This window comes from Microcaecilia unicolor, chromosome 8, assembly GCF_901765095.1.
Source record: "Microcaecilia unicolor chromosome 8, aMicUni1.1, whole genome shotgun sequence".
NCBI lineage: Eukaryota > Metazoa > Chordata > Amphibia > Gymnophiona > Siphonopidae > Microcaecilia > Microcaecilia unicolor.
In genome coordinates, this window is record NC_044038.1 from 43,636,560 (window position 1) to 43,661,640 (window position 25,081).

The window sequence follows — 25,081 nt, forward strand, 5'->3', positions numbered from 1 at the left end:
CATCAACAGAAATAGAAAACGGGGGGAACGGGGAGGTGGGTTTAGAGGGGAAAATGAGAAGCTCGGTTTTGGTCATATTTAATTTCAGGTGGCATTGAGACATCCAGACAGCAATGTCAGACAAGCACGCTGAAACTTTGGTTTGGATGCAAGGTGAGATATCAGGGGTAGAAAGGTAGATTTGGGATTCATCAGCATAGAGATGGTAGGAAAAGCCATGGGATGAGATTAAGGAACCAAGGGAAGACGTGTAGATAGAAAAAAGGAGGGGACCAAGAACAGAACCCTGAGGTACGCCGACAGGCAGATGGATAGAAGTAGAAGAGGATCCAACAGAGCGAACACTAAAAGTGTGGAGGGAGAGGTAGGAAGAGAACCAGGAAAGGACAGAGCCCTGGAATACAAGTGAGGACAGGGTATCGAGAAGAATGCTGTGATCAACAGTGTCAAAAGCAGCGGAAAGATCAAGAAGAATGAGGATGGAATATTGACCTCTGGATTTAGCCAGTTATAGGTCATTGGATACTTTAGTAAGCGCAGTTCCGGTTGAGTGGAGAGGGCAAAAACCAGATTGTAGTGGGTCAAGAATAGCATGTGAGGAGAAAAAATCAAGGCAGCGGCGGTGAACAGCACGCTCAAGTACATAAGTACATAAGTACATAAGTAGTGCCATACTGGGAAAGACCAAAGGTCCATCTAGCCCAGCATCCTGTCACCGACAGTGGCCAATCCAGGTCAAGGGCACCTGGCACGCTCCCCAAACGTAAAAACATTCCAGACAAGTTATACCTAAAAATGCGGAATTTTTCCAAGTCCATTTAATAGCGGTCTATGGACTTGCCCTTTAGGAATCTATCTAACCCCTTTTTAAACTTCGTCAAGCTAACCGCCCGTACCACGTTCTCCGGCAATGAATTCCAGAGTCTAATTACACGTTGGGTGAAGAAAAATTTTCTCCGATTCGTTTTAAATTTACCACACTGTAGCTTCAACTCATGCCCTCTAGTCCTAGTATTTTTGGATAGCGTGAACAGTCGCTTCACATCCACCCGATCCATTCCACTCATTATTTTATACACTTCTATCATATCTCCCCTCAGCCGTCTCTTCTCCAAGCTAAAAAGCCCTAGCCTTCTCAGCCTCTCTTCATAGGAAAGTCGTCCCATCCCCACTATCATTTTCGTCGCCCTTCGCTGTACCTTTTCCAATTCTACTATATCTTTTTTGAGATACGGAGACCAGTACTGAACACAATACTCCAGGTGCGGTCGCACCATGGAGCGATACAACGGCATTATAACATCCGCACACCTGGACTCCATACCCTTCCTAATAACACCCAACATTCTATTCGCTTTCCTAGCCGCAGCAGCACACTGAGCAGAAGGTTTCAGTGTATCATCGACTGACGACACCCAGATCCCTTTCTTGATCCGTAACTCCTAACGCGGAACCTTGCAAGACGTAGCTATAATTCGGGTTCCTCTTACCCACATGCATCACTTTGCACTTGTCAACATTGAACTTCATCTGCCACTTGCACGCCCAATCTCCCAGTCTCGCAAGGTCCTCCTGTAATCGTTCACATTCCTCCTGCGACTTGACGACCCTGAATAATTTTGTGTCATCGGCGAATTTAATTACCTCACTAGTTATTCCCATCTCTAGGTCATTTATAAATACATTAAAAAGCAACGGACCCAGCACAGACCCCTGCGGGACCCCACTAACTACCCTCCTCCACTGAGAATACTGGCCAAGCAAACCTACTCTCTGCTTCCTATCTTTCAACCAGTTCTTAATCCATAATAATACCCTACCTCCGATTCCATGACTCTGCAATTTCTTCAGGAGTCTTTCGTGCGGCACTTTGTCAAACGCCTTCTGAAAATCCAGATATACAATATCAACCGGCTCCCCATTGTCCACATGTTTGCTTACCCCCTCAAAAAAATGCATTAGATTGGTGAGGCAAGACTTCCCTTCACTAAATCCGTGCTGACTTTGTCTCATCAGTCCATGTTTTTGTATATGCTCTGCAATTTTATTCTTAATAATAGCCTCCACCATCTTGCCCGGCACCGACGTCAGACTCACCGGTCTATAATTTCCCGGATCTCCTCTGGAACCCTTCTTAAAAATCGGAGTAACATTGGCTACCCTCCAGTCTTCCGGTACTACACTCGATTTTAGGGACAGATTGCATATTTCTAACAGTAGCTCCGCAAGTTCATTTTTTAGTTCTATTAATACTCTGGGATGAATACCATCAGGTCCCGGTGATTTACTACTCTTCAGCTTGCTGAACTGACCCATTACATCCTCCAAGGTTACAGAGAATTCGTTTAGTTTCTCCGACTCCCCCGCTTCAAATATTCTTTCCGGCACCGGTGTCCCCCCCAAATCCTCCTCGGTGAAGACCGAAGCAAAGAATTCATTTAATTTCTCCGCTACGGCTTTGTCCTCCCTGATCGCCCCTTTAACACCATTTTCGTCCAGCGGCCCAACCGACTCTTTGGCCGGTTTCCTGCTTTTAATGTATCTAAAAAAATTTTTACTATGTATTTTTGCTTCCAACGCTAATTTCTTCTCAAAGTCCTTTTTTGCCCTCCTTATCTCCGCTTTGCATTTGGCTTGGCATTCCTTATGATCTATCCTGTTACTTTCAGTTGGTTCTCTTCTCCACTTTCTGAAGGATTGTTTTTTGGCTCTAATGACTTCCTTTATCTTACTGTTTAGCCACGCCGGCTGACGTTTAGTCTTTTTTCCCTTTTTTCTAATACGTGGAATATATTTGTCCTGAACCTCCAGGATGGTGTTTTTAAACAGCATCCACGCCTGACGCAAGTTTTTTACTCTGCGAGCTGCTCCTTTCAGTCTTTTTTTCACCATTTTTCTCATTTTGTCGTAATCACCTTTTCTATAGTTAAACGCTAGCGTACTTGATTTCCTAGTTTCACTTCCTTCAATGCCAATATCAAAACCGATCATATTATGATCACTGTTATCAAGCGGCCCTTGTACCGTTACCCCCTGCACTAGATCATGAGCACCACTAAGGAATAAGTCTAGTATTTTTCCTTCTCTTGTCGGCTCCTGAACTAGCTGTTCCATGAAGCTGTCCTTGATTTCATCAAGAAATCTTATGTCCCTTGCGTGTACAGATGTTACATTAACCCAGTCTATATGCGGGTAATTGAAATCCCCCATTATTATTGTGTTGCCCAGTTTGTTTGCGTCCCTGATTTCCTTTAACATTTCCGCATCCGTCTGTTCGTCCTGGCCAGGCGGACGGTAGTACACTCCTATCACTATCCTTTTCCCCTTTGCACATGGAATTTCAATCCACAGTGATTCCAAGGAGTGTTTTGTTTCCTGCAGAATTTTCAATCTATTTGATTCAAGGCTCTCGTTAATATACAATGCTACCCCTCCACCAATCCGATTCACCCTATCACTACGATATAATTTGTACCCCGGTATGACAGTGTCCCACTGGTTATCCTCCTTCCACCAGGTCTCAGAGATGCCTATTATATCTAATTTTTCATTTAGTGCAATATATTCTAACTCCCCCATCTTATTTCTTAGGCTCCTGGCATTCGCATATAGACATTTCAAACTATGTTTGTTGTTCCTAAGTACATCATGCTTAGTACTTGACAGTATTAATTGGCAATCTTTTGTCTGATTTTTATTGTTATTTAAGGATACCCGATCTACTACAATCTCTTTTGCAACCTCACTATCAGGATACTCTATCTTCCCTGTTATGGTGATATCTTTGAAAGATACCTTATCCCGAACCATGCTCTTTTGAGCGACTGTCGGCCTTCCCCCCATTTCTAGTTTAAAAGCTGCTCTATCTCCTTCTTAAACGCCGATGCCAGCAGCCTGGTCCCACTCTGGTTAAGATGGAGCCCATCCTTTCGGAATAGGCTCCCCCTTCCCCAGAATGTTGCCCAGTTCCTAACAAATCTAAAGCCCTCCTCCCTGCACCATCGTCTCATCCACGCATTGATACTCTGGAGCTCTGCCTGTCTCTTGGGCCCTGCGCGTGGCACAGGTAGCATTTCAGAAAATGCTACCCTGGAGGATCTGGATTTCAGCTTTCTACCTAAGAGCCTAAATTTTGCTTCCAGAACCTCTCTCCCACATTTTCCTATGTCATTAGTACCCACATGTACCAAGACAGCCGTCTCCTCCCCAGCACTATATAAAATCCTATCTAGGTGACGCGTGAGGTCCGCCACCTTCGCACCAGGCAGGCAAGTCACCAGGCGATCCTCACGTCCACCAGCCACCCAGCTATCTATATGCCTAATGATCGAATCACCAAGTACAACAGCTGTCCTAACCTTTCCCTCCCGGGCAATATTTGGAGATATATCCTCGGTGCGAAAGGATAGTACATCCCCTGGTGGGCAGGTCCTGGCTACAGGAGTACTTCCTACTTCACCAGGGTGATGCTCTCCTTCTAGGAGACCTCCTTCCTCCAAGGTAGCACAGGGGCTACCTGACTGGAGGTGGGACTTCTCTACAACATCCCTGTAGGTCTCCTCTATGTACCTCTCTGGAGAGAAAGGGAAGGAGGGAGATGGGTCAGTAATTAGAGGGACAAGTAGGGTCGAGTGAAGGCTTCTTAAGGACAGGTGTGACCACAGCATGTTTAAAGGCAGCAGGGACAGTCGCAGTGGTAAGTGAGAGGTTGAGAATGTGACAGATAAAAGGAATAAGAGCAGGAGAGATGGCATTAAGAAGGTGGGTGGGAATGGGATCAGAAGAACAGGTGGTTCATTTTGAGGAAGAAAGGAGGTGTAGTTTCCTCAATAGTAACTTCAGGAAAGGAGGAAAGGGAATGAGGGGAAGGAGAGAGATGGGAATGGACTAGTGGAGGGAGAGGTGGTGAGGTAGAGAATGCAAGGTTTATCTCACAGTCTCTCTGAGAATGAGACTGTGGCTGAAAACCAGCGGGAGAATATCCAAAGGACTACACTAAAACTTAATGACATACATGGTATTTTTAAGTGTAGGAGCATGTTCCTATATTCTGCAGGTCTGTGTCTTTTTGGATTATTGAGAACAGCTGTCGAGACTTCAGTCACCAAACCTTCTCTCTTACTAATAGCATCCTGAAACTAACAACGCAATCAACACAAAAGAATCCCAGGGAAAAGGAAAACATACTCTGCTATTGGAATGTATTAAAGGATCATTAGTCTATTTGAAATCACAGATTGGCAGAAATTAAGGGCCCAATATTCAAAGCGATTTAGCTGGCCGCCGACCTGTTAAATCATTTGGTCAGAGGCTAGTTGTTAATATTCAATGGCACTTAACTGATTAATTCTGTTGAGTATCGCGATTAGTGGCAAACTCAAAGTCAGTTATCCTAGGGGTGTTCCGGATTCAGGAAATGGCTGCTTGAGAGCTAATATTCAGCTCTTAAGTAGCCAGGTTTACCACAAAAAAGTCTGCCCTATTTTTGTGCTGCATATCGACTTGGGCAGCTATGTGATAGCCAGCTTAAAAATAATCTGATATTTAAAGCTAAAGCCTGCATAGAACCCATCTTTGAATATCTGGTAATAACACCATCAGTGGTGAGCAAAATACTCACTGCTGCCAGCTGAATATTTGACCCTAAACCACTATACCAATGTTTAAGAAAGGACATCACTTGATATTAAACCATATTATTTTAAAAGAAATTTTCTGAATAATGTCTTTCCTAAATAATAAAAAAGAAAATCCAAAACCTCATAAAGAACCAGATAACTTGAGTAAAGTGGGTCCTCTTGGCATCACATAGTGCTCACTAAAATCTTTGCGAAATCTGCTTTTAAGTTTTTCATAGCCATGCGTCTGAGCTTTTGTCCAAACTGATCCAAACCATCACTTTGTCTCCAAAGTTTCCCCAGTCATTTATGCATGGAACTTCTGTAGCTGTGCAGGGTCTTCAAAGTTTTGGGTGACATAAGGTTACCTTCACCTTGGCAGGAAAGAGAAGCCCATATTGGGCATTGGCTTTGTTTAACATCTCATAAGAATAGCTATACTAGATCAGACTAATGGTCCATCTAGCCCATTATCCTTCTTCCAGCAGTGGCCAATCCAGGTCATAAGTACATGGCAGAATCCCAAATAGCAGCAAGGGCAAGCAGTGGCTTCCCTCATGTCTATCTCAATAGCGGACTGTGGACGTTTCTTCCAAGAACTTGTCCAAACCTTTTTTTTTAAACTGAGATGCGTTAACCACCGTTACCACATCCTCTGCCACTGAGTTCCAGAGCTTAACTATTCTTTGCATGAAAACCCCCCATTTCCTTCTATTTGTTTTATAAGTATTTCTATGTAATTTCATTGAGCGTCCCCTAGTCTTTTTACTTTGTGAAAGAGTAAAAAATCGATTTGCTTTTACCTGTTCTACACCACTCAGGATTTTATAGACCTCAATCATATTCCCCCTTCAACCATCTCTTTTCCAAGCTAAAGAGCCCTAACCTCTTTAACTTCTCCTCATATGAGAGGAGTTCCATCCCCTTTATCATTTTGGTTGCTCTTCTTTGTATCTTTTCTGTTGTATCTTTTTTTGAGATATGGCAAACAGAATTGAATGAAAAACACAAGGTGAAGTTGCACCATGAAGTGATACAGAAGCATTATAATATTCTTGGTCTTAGTTTGCATCCCTTTCCTAATAATTCATAGCATCCTGTTTGCTTTTTTGGCCACCGCCACACACTGGGTGGAAGATTTCAGCGTATTGTCTACAATAACACCTGGATCTTTTTCTTGAGTGTTGGCTCTTAAGGTGGACCCCAGCATCAGTTAAAAATGATTCAGATTATTCTTCCCAACGTGCATCACTTTGCATTTGCCCACATTAAATTTCATCTGTCATTTGGATGCCCAGTCTTTCAGTTTCCTAAGGTCTTCCTGAAATTTTTCACAATCCAAATGTGTTTTTACAACTTTGAATAGTTTTATGTCATCTGCAAATTTAATCACCTCACTCGTGGTTCTGATTTCCAGATCATTTATACATAAAATAGCACTGGTTCCAGTACAGATCCCTCGGACACACCACTATTCACCCTCCTCCACTGAGAAAAATGGCCATTTAACCCTACCCTCTGTTTTCTGTCTCATAACGAATTCCTAATCCATAGAAGGACCACTGCCTCCTATCCCATGATTTTTTAATTTTCTGAGGAATCTCTCATAGAGGAAGTTTGTCAAAAGCTTTCTGAAAATCCAGATACACTACATTAACCGTCTCACCTTTATCAACATGTTTATTCACGCCTTCAAAGAAATGAAGCAAATTGGTGAGGCAAGACTTCCCTTGACTGAACCCATGCTGACTCTGTCCCATTAAACCATGTTTGTCTGTGTGTTCTCTAATTTTATTCTTTATAATAGTTTCCACTATTTTCCCCAGTACTGAAGTCAGGCTTACCAATCTGTAATTTCCAGGATCACCCCTGGAAAAATAGGTGTTACACTGGCCACCCTCCAATCTTCAGCTACTACAGACAATCTTAATGGCAGGTTACAGATCACTAACAACAGATCAGCAATTTCGTATTTGAGTTCTTTCAGTACCCTGGGTGTATACCATCCGGTCCAGGTGATTTATCACTCTTTGCCTATTTGGCTCAGGTTCACAGATATTTCATTCAGTTCCTCCTCATCATCACCCTTGAAAACCATTTCTGGTATAGGTAGATCTCTTACATAGTGAGCAATTGTTTCTTGAGCTGGTCAGTGCTGTTACACAAGGAGGGAAATATCATAATACTGCAGCCATCCAACTTGATCAGTATTTTAAGTTCTGTGACCTGCAAAACAGCAGCAATCTACAGGTATCATAGAACTCAGAAGATAATAGGCTATGGATGTGTGGCACAGAAAACACTATGCACCTGAATTCTTTAGGTCCTTTCAACTTCAAATGGAAACTTGAATTGCAAGCCCAGCAGATTAGATAAAAACTCTTCTATATATCTAATGCAGTTGAATGAAACTCCTCTTGAGCTAACACTGAAAAAGGTGTGAGCTAAATTCGTAAACCCCTTTATTGTATCATTTCCTTCCACATCCTCCAGCATGCCCAGGAGCCTGAGATTATTTCCTCTGCTTCTATTATTTAGATCTTCTAGGCAGCATTGGATTAGCATTACTGACTTTAGCTGATGCTGCACAGATGTAAGCTGTCCCTCATTTATTTCTAACCAATTGTCTAATCTGTCTGTATTCTCAGTGATTTTCACGAATTACATTTTTAGCTCACAGTACGTCTCAATTATTTTAAAAGTATATTCATCAGTTGGAGGATCTCATAAATGAGGAAGGATAAATTTATCTCCAGGTCCCTGGTGGCTGGCATTTTGTGATGAGACAGAGCCTTTTAATAGCTTGAGACCTCGATGAGTATATTTTTTGTCCATCTGACCCAATCATTGTGTAGATATCTTCTGTTCTGGGAGGTTTGTAGCAGGCTTCAAATGGAGAGAGTTGTGTTTATTCAGCCCAAGGCTCTGGGAGCTCCTCAATTATGCTGCCATTGTCCATTGGGATCACCTGTGCCCCCCCCCCCCCCAGGATAGTAACAGTAATTTATGCATTAGTGCTATCATTTTTGGATTAATTTTTATATTGGCCTAACCATGAAAGATAGAAGGTATTTTCAATTAATACAAAATTTATCAGTTAAGTTGTTAGTTGGCTATAACATAGTAAGTGATGGCAGATAAAGACCTGTATGGTCCATCCAGTCTGCCCAACAAGAAAAACTCATTTTACTTGATATGCGATACTTTATATATATACCCGAGTTTGATTGGTCCTTGCCATTCTCAGGGCACAGACTGTATAAGTCTGCCCAGCACTCTTCTTGTACTATAAGTTCTGAAGCTAATGTCGAAACCCCTTAAAATTTACACTCAAGCCCGTCCCTATCTATTCAGTCACGATCAGGGCGTAGACCGTAGAAGTCTGCCCAGCACCGGTTTTGCTTCCCAATTACCAGCGTCGCCACCCAATCTCCGCTAAGATTCCGTGGATCCATTCCCTCTAAACAGGATTCCTTTGTGTTTATCCCACGCATGTTTGAATTCCATTACCGTTTCATCTCTCTCCCTGTTTATAAAAGTTATATCTGTAGCCTATGGTGGGAACTAGGAAGAGCTGAGTTCATGTGAGAATGTCTGATTATCAAAGCCTTAAAAAGATTCAGATGACAATATTTGCAAGAGAATATATATAATCATTGTAACTTGCAAATATAAAAGAATGTATACTTTTATATACAGTATTATAGCAATGGGTTCTTTATGTTGTTGCGGCCCTAGGAGCGGCCCTGGGGTGCACTAGTGTCTTAATTTTCATGGCCTACATGCAAGTCTGCCTTCTTTAAAATTTCAAGTTCACTTTGCTTCATCCATGAAACTGTAATGGTAGCATCTTAATAAAATATCACTAATATACAGTACATAGTCAGTATTGTGAAGTTTTGGAGCCCTTGAAGGTGTGGGGAACTGGGTTGTTGCCTAATCTGCCCTCCCCTAAACTGACTGCTAAGTATAGGCACAGTAGGTGTGGGATATAAGCATCAATTAAATACATAAATAAGGGGCCCTTTTACTAAAGGGTTGCCGTGTGGCAAGTTGGAACTACTGTAGCCTAACGCGGCTTACGGCAGTATTTCGGACCCCAGCGCGTAGCATTTCTGGGGCTACTGGAAATTCCAGAAAAATATTACTGCAGGGGCTGGTTACAGCTGGGTTAGTCCATGAGCCCCTTGCTGCCATCCCCTTATGACATAGCCATTTCTTTTTTGGGGCTCTTTACCCACTGTGGTAAAAAGGGCCTCAGTGTGAGACAAAAACATCAGCCACCACAAGCACCAGGACCCTTACTGCAGCTTATTAAAAGAGCTCCTAAGTAAATAAAATCTACTCTGATCCTGGGATCGGTGACCAAATTACTATGTCCAGTTTTGGGCGACCTAACTAGAATCTGAGGCTATATCTGTGTCTCTAGCATTTAGGAGTGAGCATTTATAGCATCACTATGATTGGAGGAGTAGCCCAATGGCTGGTGCAATGGGCTGAGAACATGGGGAACTGGGTTCAATTCCCACTGCAGCTCCTTGTGACCCTGGGGAAGTCACTTTCTTAACCCTCCATTGCCCCAGGTATAAAAACAGATTGAGGGGCATAATTGAACGAAAACGCCTATCTCCATGGGCGTTTATCTCCAAGAACGGGTCCGTGAAGGGGTGGACCGAACCGTATTTTGGGAAAAAATAGACGCCCATGTTTTATTCAACAATGTGTGAGCTGGGCGTTTTTGTTTTTCAGCGATAATGGAAAATGAAAGCGCCCAGCTCAAAAACGAATAAATCCAAGGCATTTGTTCGTGGGAGGGGCCAGGATTCGTAGTGCACTGGTCCCCCTCACATGCCAGGACATCAACCGGGCACCCTAGGGGGCACTTTTACAAAAACAAAAAAAAAGGTAAAAGAGCTCCCAGGTGCATAGCACCCTTCCCTTGTGTGTTGAGCCCCCCCAAATCCCCCTCAAAACCCACTGCCCACAAGTCTACACCATTACTATAGCCCTAAGGGGTGAAGGGGGGCACCTACATGTGGGTACAGTGGGTTTGGGGGGGTTGGACGACTAATAAGCATTAAGCAGCACAATTGTAACAGGTAGGGGGGATGGGCCTGGGTCCACCTGCCTGAAGTCCACTGCACCCCCTAACAACTCCTCCAGTGACCTGCATACTGCTGTCAGGGAGCTGGGTATGACATTTGAGGGTGAAAATAAAAAGTTGTGAAACATCATTTTTTGTGGTGGGAGGGGGTTAGTGACCACTGGGGGAGTCAGGGGAGGTCATCCCCGATTCCCTCCAGTGGTCATCTGGTCATTTAGGGCACTTTTTGGGGCCTTATTCGTGAAAAAACAGGGTCCAGGAAAAGTGTCCTAAATTCTAGCTAAAAATGCATACTTTTTTCCCATTATCGGTGAAATGCGCCCATCTTTGTTCGGCAGATAACCACACCCCAGTTCCGCCTTCGCCACACCTCTGACACGCCCCCATCAACTTTGTCCGCATCCGCGACGGAGTGCAGTTGAAAACGTCCAAAAATCGGCTTTCGATTATACCGCTTTATTCGTTTTTGAGAGATAAACGTCCATCTCCAGATTTAGGTCGGAACTTGGGCGTTTTTCTCGTTCGATTATAAGCAGGATTGTGAGCCCAGTAAGGACAGAGAAAGTACCTACATAGAACATACAAACCACTTTGGTTGTATCACAGAAAGGTAGTATATCAAGTCCATGACCTTTTACCCCTATGCCTGCATCTAAATTATGGGCACATTTCAACTATAACGCTTGCATTCTATAACGGAAAGTAGGCCCCTTCTATATTGCATCGTCATATGCAAACTTTAGCAAAAGGTTCCCTAAGTATCAGATCAATTTATTTATGAAGAGCTGTTATGGCAAGTTCATATAGTTAGAATACTGTCAAAGACTAGCCAGCCTTCAGATGAATTTATAAAGTTCATTTCATTTTGCAGTTTGTTTAAAGTAGAAAAATTCAGCCAACATATACTGCTACTTTAAAGTCCCTGTTCACTTTCAATTCTATTTGTGTGAAAATAAATATCCTGGGTTACTAACAGGCTCATTTTCGAAAGAGAAGGATGCCCATCTTTTGACACAAATCGGAAGATGGGCGTCCTTCTCACAGGGTCGCCTAAATCGGCATAATCGAAAGTTGATTTTGGGCATCACCAACTGCTTTCCGTCGCGGGGACGACCAAAGTTCATGGGGGCGCGTTGGAGGCATAGTGAAGGCGGGACTTGGGCGTGACTAACATATGGGCATCCTCGACCCATAATGGAAAAAAAGGGCGTCCCTGACGTGAACTTGGATGACTTTACCTGGTCCTGTTTTTCTTACGACCAAGGCACAAAAAGGTGCCCAAACTGACCAGATGACCACCGGGGATCACTTCCCCTTACTTCCTTCAGTGGTCACTAACCCCCTCCCACCCTCAAAAAACATCTTTAAAAATATTTTGTGCCAGCCTCTATGCCAGCCTCAAATGTCATACTCAGGTCCATCACAGCAGTATGCAGGTCCCTTGAGTAGTTTTAGTGGGTGCAGTGCACTTCAGGCAGGCAGACCCAGGTCCATCCCCCCCTACCTGTTACACTTGTGGTGGTAAATGGGAGACCTCCAAAACCCACCCAAAACCCACTGCACCCATATCTAGGTGCCCCCCATTACACTTTAAGGGCTATGGTAGTGTTGTACAGTTGTGGGTAATGGGTTTTGGGGGGGGGGGGTTGGGGGGGTTGGGGGGCTCAGCACCCTAAGTAAGGGAGCTATGCACCTGGGAACAATTTGTGAAGTCCACTGCAGTGCCCCCTTGGGTGCCCGGTTGGTATCCTGGCATGTGAGGGGGACCGGTGCACTACGAATGCTGGCTCCTCCCATGACCAAAGGGCTTGCATTTGGTCGTTTCTGAGATGGGCGTCCTTGGTTTCCATTATCGCTGAGAATCAGAAATGACCAAGTCTAGGGACAATCATCTCTAAGGACGACCTAAATTTCAAGATTTGGGCGTCCCCGACCGTATTATCAAAACGAAAGATGGACGTCCATCTTGTTTCAATAATATGGGTTTCCCCGCCCCTCCACTGGGACATTTTGCGAAGACGTCCTCAGCAAAACTTGGGCGTCCCTTTCGATTATGCTCCTCTAAGACTCCACTGAAATTATCAAGCAAACTGAAAACACACTCTTTTAGGGAGAATATACAGTATGGACTTAAATCTACTGAAGCCTATGACTTATAAAACTAAAATGTGTACAGTGTAAAGACCTCAAGTTGAAGGCCAAAGATTACTAAATCTAATTTCAAATGAACTCTCTTTTCTTAGTATCAAAATTACTTACAAAAATATATAAATGAAGCCTCTTTTCTCTGTGTGTATGTGTTACAGCAGGTTTTATAAATAGCTACAAACCCACAGAACAAGGGCATTAACTCTCAGTCCTCTAGGGACACAAACAGCTCCAATTTTCAAGCTCTCTCTAATGAATATGTATTTGATAGAATTGCATAGAATGAAGGGAGCATGCATGCAAATCAGTCTCATGCATATTCATTAGAGGTATCCTGAAAACCAGACCTAATTGTGGCTCTTATGAACCTACTATTACTATGGAAATTAGCATATAATATAGCACACTCACAAAAGTATCTATGTCTATATATCTATATCTACATCTGTATATCTCGAAAAGTGTGAAAAACAACAAAGAGAACATTTTAACTTTTTAAATAAAAATTTGATGAGCAATTACTACTAAGTCTCAATTATGACAGTCTTTTGGGGTGATTTGCATTTATGATCTTTACAAAGGCTGGCAAGCATTTTTTAGTATTTGTGAAAAAAACTGGAATGCATTTGACTGATGTTGTAGGCTCAATTAATCAATTATGCTTTGTTTAAAAAATATAACTGTTCATAAAATGACACCTCAACTTACACGAAACTGTCATGAGATTTGGCCTAGACTTTCTTCTCTGAACCACCTCCTGCATCATGCTCAAAGTTGGTTTATAAGTGAAAAAGTTCAGTATGTCTTACCTGTCACTGTAGGCAGCAGCAGTGGCAGTAGCAGGCTGTGCATATCGGTATGCAGCATAACCACCCTGAAATAAATATGAATTTTAGTCAACTGTTCTCAAAGTTTGGCTTGACATAAGAACATAAGAACATACTGGGATAGACCGAAGGTCCATCAAGTCCAGCATCCTGTTTCCAACAGTGGCCAGTTCAGGTTACAAGTACCTGGCAAGATCCCAAAACAGTACAATCAATTTTATGCTGCTTACCCTAGAAAAAAGCAGTGGATTTTCCCAAGTCCATCTTAATAATGGTTTATGGACTTTTCTTTTAGGAAGCTAGCCAAACATTTTTTAAACCCAGCTAAGCTAACTGCTTTTACCACATTCTCTGGCAAGTTATAGGTTCAAAGCTATTGGGTCAATATTCAAATGCCACCTTCAGCATTATTTGTAAATGTCAGTAACACCTTTAAATGTATCCAGCAGAGCCGATATTTTAACAGAGCAGGAGAGGCTACTGCTCTGACCCTGAATATCTATTCAGCAGCACCTAACTGGATAATGCTGCTAAATATCTGCTTAGACTGCTGCCAGTTAATGGTTTGGGGTGGAGTTAGGGTGGAGCAGTTTAGTTGAACACTCCCCCCTGACACCCACCCCCCCTAGCGGCCTACCTTGAAATTGGAGGCATGAGGAACTAGCACTCCCTCACTCCTCTGCAGGTGCCACCTCTAAATGATGGAGTCTTGCCCAGTGCATTCTGGGTGCGCTGGGCAGGGCTTTACTTTAGAAGTGAAGACCCCGCCCAGCACATTCCAGGATGCATGGGCAATGTGCTGCCAGTTTAAGGTGGCGTTTGCAGAGGAGGGAGGGAGTGAAAAACCCTCCAGACTACAATTATGAGGTAGGCTGTTGGGGGGAGGGTTGTTGGGGGGGTCCATCTTGCAGTCCCACTAGACCATCAGGGTATTTTTCAGTATTGGGGGGTGAGGGGTCTGGAGGTCCACTGGACCCTTGTTTTGGAGGGGGCTTAGGCTTAAGTTTGACAGGTCCAGGCTTTTTTTTGACATCCCGAACCTGTCAGACCTCTTCTGTGGGGGGAATGTGCCTTTAGCGCATGCCCAGGCACAATCCTCCTGCAGAAGTTACCCCATAACCAATGATAATAACGCACATGAATTTGCATCTGATTAGCGTAGATCATAGGGGAGTTATTTTCCCACTCTGTTCCGGCTGTAATTTTAAAGCGCTGTTTGGAACAGCATGGGGAAATTGATCATCTGCCTGTAAATGTGTTAGTGCTCAGCATACTAGTTTCTGTCTGTGCTTAGTTATTCTTCAAGCTGGAACTGAGTGAGCAGTGGTAGAGCAGAAACTAGTATATGCACTCCTTCAGCTGTGAAGGAAACAGCCTGTGCTTAACTGTGCTTCATTGTTGTGCTGAGCACTAACACATTTAAATTGGGAGTGTGCATCCCATGCACTCTTCCCTGGTGTATTGTAACCCCTGATGCAGCCAATGCATGAGCAAAACGTGGACCACATCAGGTATTTTAAATAAAGATATTGCTTTATATATTGGATTGAGATCTGCTCTCTTGTTGCACCTTTTTACTAATAGTGCATGCATACATGCACCAGTTTGCACATATGAGATGACTCACACATTTACTCACTATCTTTGCAAATAGGGATTCATTGGCAACCAAAAAAAACCATGTTGTATTTCCATCAGCTCAAGTCTCATACCTTAACATGCAAACGACATGGGGTTTGTTGTTGGTTTTTTCTGTGTCTTTCCAAATGACAGTCCATCCCTACTATTTAGATAATTTTAAAGTTCACCCTTGATGCACACCAAACACTGCTCCATATTATGTGGATAGTATTAGACTGTTAAGTCATGTTTTCCAGCTATTCACTACCTCTATATATAGCCCAGTATTCAAAAACACTTTTCTGTATAATGCTCTTTCTACCAATTTTTAGCAACACTATTTGGATATACAAAAACATTTTTAGAAACTTATCTTATAGTCTTGGGACCAATTTCATTTAAATGCAGTAGTACTAATAGTGATAACACCAACAATGGCCACTCTTTAGCCAAGCTATGCAGAATAAATTGAGGACAGCAAAAAGACATCCTATCATACAGTGAATATCTATATGCATAGTGGCTGGACATTGCCAATATCCATAACGCAAAGGTGGTCACCACTCTCCATAGATATTTAGGGGTCCTTTTACAAAGTGGTGGTAAGCCCAATGCGAGCTTACCGCTTGCTAAAAGGGAAGTACCGCCAGTTACCGCAGCAGCCCGGCGGTAGTTTCCACCCCCAGCGTGCATCATAACCGGTGCTATAAAAATATTTTTTATTTTTGTAGCACTGATGTGTACCCAGTGGTAATCGGGCAGTGCCGAGTGCTGCCCGGTTACCGCCAGGTTAGCGTGGGAGCCCTTACCGCCACCTTGATGGGTGGCAGTGAGTGCTCCCCTCCGAAATGGCCACGTAGCAAGTGCTTCACTTGCCACATGGCCATTTCCTGAAAAAAAACACAGACCTGCCTTTTACCCACTGCAGTAAAAGGGGGCCTCTTTACACATCAAATATATGCGCCAATGCCAGTGTAGGTCCCCTTTTGCCGCAGCTTCATAAAAGGGGCCCCAAGTACCTCTCGCTATCCAGACAGGGGGAAGTTATCAATGTGAACAACTGAAGATGGGTTATTTTACCAGAAGTTGTGCCCCCTCCCATTATTGAAAACCATTTAACCAGCCAAGAATGGCACCTGGATGGTTAAATAGTACTTAGCTGGTGATCTGTCGATATTCAGCAGGAGATAGCCAGCTGTCACTCACTGAATATCGCCTTTTAGTGGCTAGCAGATAATCGGTTATATCACTCGATATAATCATATATCCTCCAATTTTCACTGTGAGTTTGGCAGCCATATTTGACGGCGTGAAACCCTGGAATATCTTTGACCGGTTTAAACCCAACTGGTCAGCACTAAATATCAACTTGGCCAGTTATGTTTAAACTGGCCAAAAATAGATTTCATATTCAATGCTGATCACCACTAACTGTGGAAGGCAGCTCGGATAACTCCTGTGGCCTGAATATCAGCTCCAGGGTCTCATTTCATAAAATAACCTGTCTTTACAATTGCCCACATTCATAATTTCTCCCCTAAATATACTGGTCCCTATATTCAGCTAGCAGCAGTTCGCTACTTATGGTTTATTGGACCTGATATACCACTCTTCATGGAGGCACACAGGGCAGTTTGTATCATTAAATTAGACTTAGATATTCAGTGCTGGCTTCTATCCAGGTACTGGCACTGAACATCTGGCTATTTGATGGTGCCACGAAAATTATTCTGGTACTGCCGATATTCAGTGCTATATTGGCATAACTAAACATGGAATTGGCTATTTTGTGGTTCAACATGCCTGATTAGCTATTGGGGTACCAGAACTGAATATCTGTGGTGCCCGGATAACATCCTGCTCTATCCTGACTCCACCCCCCCACCCCCACAAACCCATTGAGGTGGCGGTAAGGGCTCCTGCGCTAACTCGTTGGTAACCAGGCAGCATGCGACACTGCCAGATTACCATCAGGTACACACTGGCACTACAAAATAAAAATATTTTTGTAGTGCCGGAAATGGTGCACACTAGGGGTGAGAACCACTGCCGGGCTGCTGCGGTAGCCCAGCAGTACTTTCGTTTTAGCAAGTGGTAAGCCTGCATTCGACTTACTGCTGCTTTGTAAAAGGACCACGTAATTACTAGAATAGATTTAGGCCTCTTCAGTACATCTAAATCTATCTGGTTTGTGTTGGCATGGTCGGTGTTTAATGCGTATATTCAACCCTATTACATATACCGATAGCGGTGATGAATATACATTTGAAGTTAAATGCCACTCAAGGCCCAGGTATAGGCATAGGCAACATAGAAAACTAACTAGGGAGTCAAATAGTGGAAGTTGCCAAGAATGAAGACCAAAAAGGGGTATTTCCCACTTACTTTTGGTCCAACATCCCAACTACTCCTTTCCAGTTGCCAGGAAACTCACCTCATCTCTCACAGCTACAAGTCAGGATCTGTGCCCTCAAACTCACGTCCTGCCTATGGATGCCAAAATCTTAATTTCAGCCCTGACAACTTTTATTTTATATTTTCAAAATGTGTAATATGGAAGTATTTGCATGGCATTTAAAAAAAACACAATTCAATTGTAAAAATACAGTGTGGTCAGTTTTCAACTGTGTGATCACTGTATTAAATTAAGGGCCGGTGTTAACGTCAGGGCTGAATTTAAAGTTGGCCCTTAATTTAATACAGTGATCACACAGTTGAAAACTGACCACACTGTATTTTTACAATTGAATTGTGTTTTTTTTAATGCCATGCAAATGCTCCCATATTGCACATCTTGAAAATATAAAATAAAAGTTGTATCATAGGATGCTTAATTCAATTTTGATTATCATGGTGTATTTGCTTACAGTGTAACTATTGTGTTGTAGCTATTTCTAATTTCTAAATAAGACCATTACCAATTTTTTTTCCAAATTAAAATTCACTTGTATGTAACAGTAATTGCAGCTGTACAATTAAATAAACAGGACAAACAAATGCACATATTTGAATAGAATTGTGTGCAATGATGCATTAATTATCAAACTGTGAAAACAGCAGAGCTTCTTGTTCAGTGGACCACTGAGTTACATCAACCATCTGAAAATGATCTCAGCATGCCAATTAACAAACAGAGTCCAGTCTCCACAGATAAAACACAATTAGAACCTGCCATCCCAGAATCCTTTAGGATGTTTGGCTGCCTTGCACACTTCAGAAAGCTTTGCACAAAAAGATGTGTATGGGGGAGGGGTGGCGATGCTGGAAGAAATGCTGTGGTATATTTATCTCTCTCTATATGTATGTATGTGTATATAAATATGTTAAAAAAAACTGAACAAAATTACTTACAGAAAAATTGTGAAAGCAATGTAAAATGGCCAAGGTAACCAGCTATATTTAGCAGGTTATGTTTTGTATAATTTTCAGCCACAACCTAGTTAAAATCACAATAATTGCCATAGTAATGCCAGTGCAGGGCATTTAGTATAGCTGAAGGTGTTTTCTTATATCTGGACTGGTAATCCATTTTATAATTTATTTGCAACTGTATATAGGCAGTGAGTGATTTAACTGTGCTGTTTTAAAATCTCTTTTTGCTGGTGAAATGTATCCTAAATTAATCTAACAACTGCTGAGTATCTTATTGAAATTTTGCTCCCTAGGATCTATTCATCAAATTTATTTTTTGTTTATTTTTGTTACATTTGTACCCTATGCTTTCCCACTCATGGCAGGCTCAATGAGGCTTACATGGGGCAATGGAGGGTTAAGTGACTTGCCCAGAGTCACAAGGAGCTGCCTGTGCCTGAAGTGAGAATCAAACTCAGTTCCTCAGTTCCCCAGGACCAAAGTCCACCACCCTAACCACTAGGCCACTCCTCCACTCCACTCTTTCCTTAAGGTAAGCGGAAAGATTCTTCAGGGGGAAAAAATAGATTAATCTCCTCTTCTCTGTTCAACCTTGATCACCAAAATAACAGCCATTGCCCTGGGAATCAAACTTCTTTCCAAGCTACACATTAGAAAAATACAGTAACAGCCTCGTGGTCAGGCATGAGGTAGGGGCAATATACTGTGCCCTTCTGCCAAGGACTTCCAAGAATAAAGGATGTGTTTTGCTGGGGGTGGGAGGGGGAGGTTCTTAAAAAATTTCATTGATATCTTCAGGTAGGGAGTTACCGGGAATTTTGGACTAGGACACTGTCCAGCTCATTTTCGAAAGTGATCGCTGGCCATCTTCCGACACAAATTGGGAGATGGCCGGCGACCTCCTGAAACCAGCCAAATCGGTATAAATGAAAGCCGATTTTGGCCGGCACCAACTGCTTTCCGTCGCGAAGCTGGCGAAACATCAAGGGGGCATGTCGGTAAGATAGTGAAGGCAGGGCGAGGGCGGGACGGGGGCGTGCTCATGAGATGGCCGGCTTCGCCCGATAATGGAAAAAAAAAAAGCCAGGCTTGACGAGCATTTCGCCGGCTTTACTTGGTCCCTTTTTTTTTTTCACAACCAAATTCAAAAAGGAGCCCCAACTGACCAAATAACCACCAGAGGGAATCGGGGATGATCTCCCCTTACTCCCCCAGTGGTCACCAACCCCCTCCCACCCCAAAAACACACAAAAAAACCCTTTTTTGCCACCCTCAAATGTCATACCCAGCTCCCTGATAGCAGTATGCAAGTCCCTAGAGCAGTTTTTAGTGGGTGCAATGCACTTCAGACAGGTGGACCCAGGCCCATCCCCCCACCTGTTTCTCTTGTGGTGGTAAATGAGATCCCTCCAAAACCCACTGTACCCACATGTAGGTGCCCCCTTCACCCCTTAGGGCTATGGTAATGGTGTAGAGTTGTGGGGAGTGGGTTTTGGGGGGATTTGGGGGCTCAGCACCCAAGGTAATGGAGCTATGCACCTGGGAACTATTATTATTTTTAATTTTTAGAAGTGCCCCCTAGGGTGCCCGGTTGGTGTCCTGGCATGTGAGGGAGGCCAGTGCACTACAAATGCTGGCTCCTCCCATGACCAAATGCCTTGGATTTGGCTGGGTTTGAGATCACCAGCATTATTTTCTATTATGGCTGAAAACCGATGCCGGCCATCTCAAACCAGGCGAGCTCTGACATTTGGCCGGGCCCAACTGTATTAACGAAGAAAAAGATGGCCGGCCATCTTTTTCAAAAATGCGGTTGACTCCGCCCACTTAAGGAAACCGGCCCCATAGATGGCCGCCCATAGAGATGGCTGGCGCCGTTCGATTATGCCCCTCTGTGTATGAGGAGCCAAGCAAGGGTCAATTTCAGGGCAAGGGGATTTTTTTTTCCAAGAACAAGATGCTGTGGGAGAAGGCAACAATGAACACTGGGCTATGAGGCAGTAATTTTGGATACTGTGTCTATGGAAAGTGGGAAGGAATCAAATTTGGAGAATTTCAGATTGGCTACTTGGAGGAACATAAAGTTAACTAAATCCTTCTCTGATCCCTGAAATCCCTTTAACTCTGCTCACATTTTCAGTGACCGCACATTTTCAAATCAGTTCATACATAATTTCCCAACTAATGACAACCAAAAGATGTATCTTTTAAAGTGTTAAGCCATCAAATAAGTACATAAGTACATAAGTAATGCCACACTGGGAAAAGACCAAGGGTCCATCGAGCCCAGCATCCTGTCCACGACAGCGGCCAATCCAGGCCAAGGGCACTTGGCAAGCTTTCCAAATGTACAAACATTCTATACATGTTATTCCTGGAATTGTGGATTTTTGCCAAGTCCATTTAGTAGTGGTTTATGGACTTGTCCTTTAGGAAACCATCTAACCCCTTTTTAAACTCTGCCAACCTAACCGCGCCTTCACCACATTCTCTGGCAACGAATTCCAGAGTTTAATTATGCGTTGGGTGAAGAAATATTTTCTCCGATTTGTTTTAAAATGACTACCCTGTAGTTTCATCGCATGCCCCCTAGTCCTAGTATTTTTGGAAAGTGTTGCCTATCTAACACTGACAGTATGTCTGTCTCAATAATACAGATTACTCACCACTTATCATCCTCCAATTGTTTCATTCACCATATTGAGACCTAATTGTGCCATTATGATCAAAATGTTTTTCAAAACAGTTGTATTCATAATACTCAAAAGATTTAAAAGCTTATCTTTAAGTAGTTATTCATCAGTGTATGTCTATTTCACTGAGGGGCATAAGGGCCAATGAGCGTGCAGTGTGCGTCAAATCGGCATTACTGCCTGGATAGCGCATGCACCTGGTGGTAATTCTGAGTTTGGCCTGATGAAACCCATGGTAGAAAATAATTTTCTAATGTAGGGGTATTCCCGGTGGTAACCGGCAGTTGGCACGTTCTGGACGTTACCACAGGGGTAAAGCGTGAGCCCTGACCACTGAGTCAATGGGTGGCATTAAGGTCTCAGGCCGCAAATAGATGCATGCTTGCCTCATGTCCATTTCCCAGTTCAAAAAAATCTCCCTCCTTTTTTCCAGACACGGTAGAGAAATGGTCAAGCATGCATTCAACACACTTGCCCACACTACCGCAGGCCACTTTTTGGTGCGCCTTTGTAAAAGGGCCCCTGTATATTTCAATGCTGTCATCTATCTGAAATGGCATCACATTTCAAAGCACTAAGGACCCTGTTTACTAAGCAGCACTGTAGGTGCATTAACATTTTTAACACGCGTTAACTATGTACGCGCCTACAATATCCCTATAGGCTCCTACATGGTTAGTGCGCTCGCTAAGTGTAGGCATGCTAAAAATCCTAACGCACCTTAGTAAACAGGGCCCTAAGTCAGGAATAGTTCAGCAACAGATCCATGTGCTCTGAAATATGGCCCAAAGAAACAAGAGGCACATAAAAGCCACAGCTACATGTAAATTCAAGAAGAAAGAAGCAGCCAACTGAAGCAGCCAGTGACATAAAATAAAATGTTGGGCAGTTAGAACAAATAAATGGCAGGGTGGCAGAGGTAGGCACTAGTGTGTACCTACGAGCAACAAACAGATCTGCCGCAGGATGTGCTGAAGAGTCCCACGGTAGTGTGCCCGTCAGCATGCTAATCCCGTACTGAAAAATATTTTTTATTTTTCAGCACAGGAGGTGTGACTACGGGCAGAGAGTAGGCGTGTCCTGCACTAATTGGGCAGCGTGAGCTCATTGCTATGCACTGCCTGATTATTGTGGGTTTAGCATGGGAGTCCTTAGGGCCCAATTCTAAATATAGTGTCTAAAATTAATGAAAAAGCTGGCGTAAATCCCTGTGTGCAGATTTATACTTACTGACCCATATTTTATAACAACACGTGTAGATTTTGGAATGCCCACAGAGATGTGGTAGTCGTGTTAGTCCACTTTTAAAGGTAATTAATAGAAATAGAATAAAATAAAATATAAAAAGGAAAAGAAATGATACTGGCATTTTTCATATGATGTCTATGTAAATTAAATCTTTTCTTTAGCATCTGGCTTGTTTCTCAAATATAGCACCCTTCGTCACATTTTTTACACTGAATGATGTATACCACATTGGAAGATGAGCATGTGAAGGATTCCTTTACGTTGAATATTTTTCCTTTGTGAATGACTGTGGGATCCTGTGAAATATTTTGGCATAGTTTGCAGCAGGATATATTTTTATTTTATTTTTTAATTGTTACATTTGGATCCCACATTTTCCCACCTATTTGCAAGCTCAGTGTGGCTTACATAGTACTGTATCGGCGTTCACCAATTCTGGTATGAACAAATACAAGGTGATGTTGTGGTAGAAAAAGGTTCATGTGCGACAGATACATTAAGGGATCTTAGAAAGGAAGAGTTAAGTTATGTCCATTACGAGCTTGGGTTTTGTTGTGTTGCAGATATTCAGGCTTTTATGTTGGGTCAGTGGGGTATGCCTTTTTGAACAGGTTTGTTTTTAGTGATTTCCGGAAATTTAGGTGGTCATACGTTGTTTTTACGACTTTTGGCAGTGTGTTCCATAGTTGTGCGCTCTTCCGCACTCTCGTTCACTGGCTAGTTCTGTCTCACCTGGACTACTGCAGTGGGATTTATGCAGGCTGCCAGGAGCATCTACTGAAGAAATTCCAGACTGCCCAGAATACTGCTGCGAGACTCGTCTTGGGCAAATCGCGCATGGTACCTGCGCAGCCTCTACGTTTCAATCTACACTGGCTACCTGTGAGAGAACAAATCGCATTCAAGATCTGCACTCTGACACACAAAATAATCTACGGATTAGATCCGGAATACATGATTCCTCTACTAGATCTCCCACCTAGAAATGACATCACAACAGCACGCACCTTTTTACAACTACATTACCCATCCTTCAGGGGTGTTAAATACAAGCTTCTTTTTGCCTCTACTTTCCACTACTCCAGCCCGAAGACTTGGAATGCTCTTCCCCTGTACCTAAAATCGCAAGCTGACCACCATCTTTTCAAGAAGCTGCTGAAAACGTACCTTTTTGAAAAAGTGTATTCCATCAGTAATTCTGCTGTTTAACCATCCTAACTGCTGCTAGCGTTTTATCCTTATTCTACTGTAAAATTAATGTGTTGTATCTTTTAACTTTTGTTACTCATGGAAGCCACATTGTGCCTGCATTTGTGGGAAAATGTGGGGTAGAAATGAACCGTAAATAATAATAATAATAATAATAAATAGGAAAAGCTGGATGCATAAGTTGATTTGTACTTGATTCCTTTGCAGCTTGGGTAGTGGAGATTTAGGTATGTTCGAGCTGATCCTATTGTGTTTCTGGTTGGCAGGTCTATGAGGTCTGTCATATATCCCGGGGCTTTGCAGTAAATAATTTTATGAACCAGGGTGCAGATTTTGAAAGCAATACGTTCTTTGATTGGGAGCCAGTGCAGTTTTTCTCGGAGGGGTTTGGCGCTTTCAAACCGCGTTTTTCCAAATATAAGCCTGGCTGCTGTGTTTTGAGTGGTCTAAAGTTTCTTTATGATTTGTTCTTTACATCCCGCATAAATTCCATTGCAGTAGTCTGCGTGGCTTAGTACCATTGATTGTATCAAGCTGCGGAATATTTCCCTTGGGAAGAATGGTTTCACGTGTTTGAGTTTCCACATTGAGTGAAACATTTTCTTTATTGTGGATTTTGTTTGGTTCTCTAGTGAGAGGTTCCGGTCGATTGTAATGCCGAGAATTTTCAGGCTGTCTGAGATAGGAAGGGTGTCTCCTGGGATGTTTATGTTTGTGGGTTTATACGTGTTGTATTGGGATGAGATGGTGAGACAGTGTGTTTTTTCTCTATTGAGTTTTAGTTGCCTATGAGACCATGATGTTCAAGCTGAGCTTGATTTCGTTGGTGATTTCTGCCAGATCGTGTTTGTAAGGGATGTATATTGTGACATCGTCCGCGTAGATGAATGGGTTAAGGCCTTGGTTGGATAAGGACTTGGCTAGTGGGGTCATCATAAGGTTGAAAAGGATCGATGATAATGGTGATCCTTGTGGTACTCCGCAGTCTGCTTTCCACAGTGATGATATGGTTGAGCTTGATTTCACTTGATATGTTTTAGTGGTTAGAAAACCCTTGATCCATTTAAGTGTATTTCCACCAATTCCGAAGTAATCTAGGAGTCTCAGTAGTATTTTATGGTTGACCATGTCGCACGCACTAGACATGTCGAATTGGAGGAGAAGTATGCTTTTATCTGTTGCTATTTCCTGCTTGAATTTAGTTAGGAAAGAGTAATTAATACTGTTTTGGTGCTATGTAGG

The 25,081-nt window shown here is 42.8% G+C and overlaps 1 protein-coding gene across 1 annotated transcript in view; it reads right to left on the reverse strand.

Moving 5' to 3' along the window:
• RBFOX1 (RNA binding fox-1 homolog 1) overlaps window positions 1-25,081 on the reverse strand; it is a 439,628-nt gene that overhangs the window by 136,490 nt on the left and 278,057 nt on the right. The window contains 1 exon segment of the mRNA XM_030212626.1: window positions 13,680-13,744. Within this exon segment, the coding sequence (XP_030068486.1) occupies window positions 13,680-13,744 (65 nt within the window).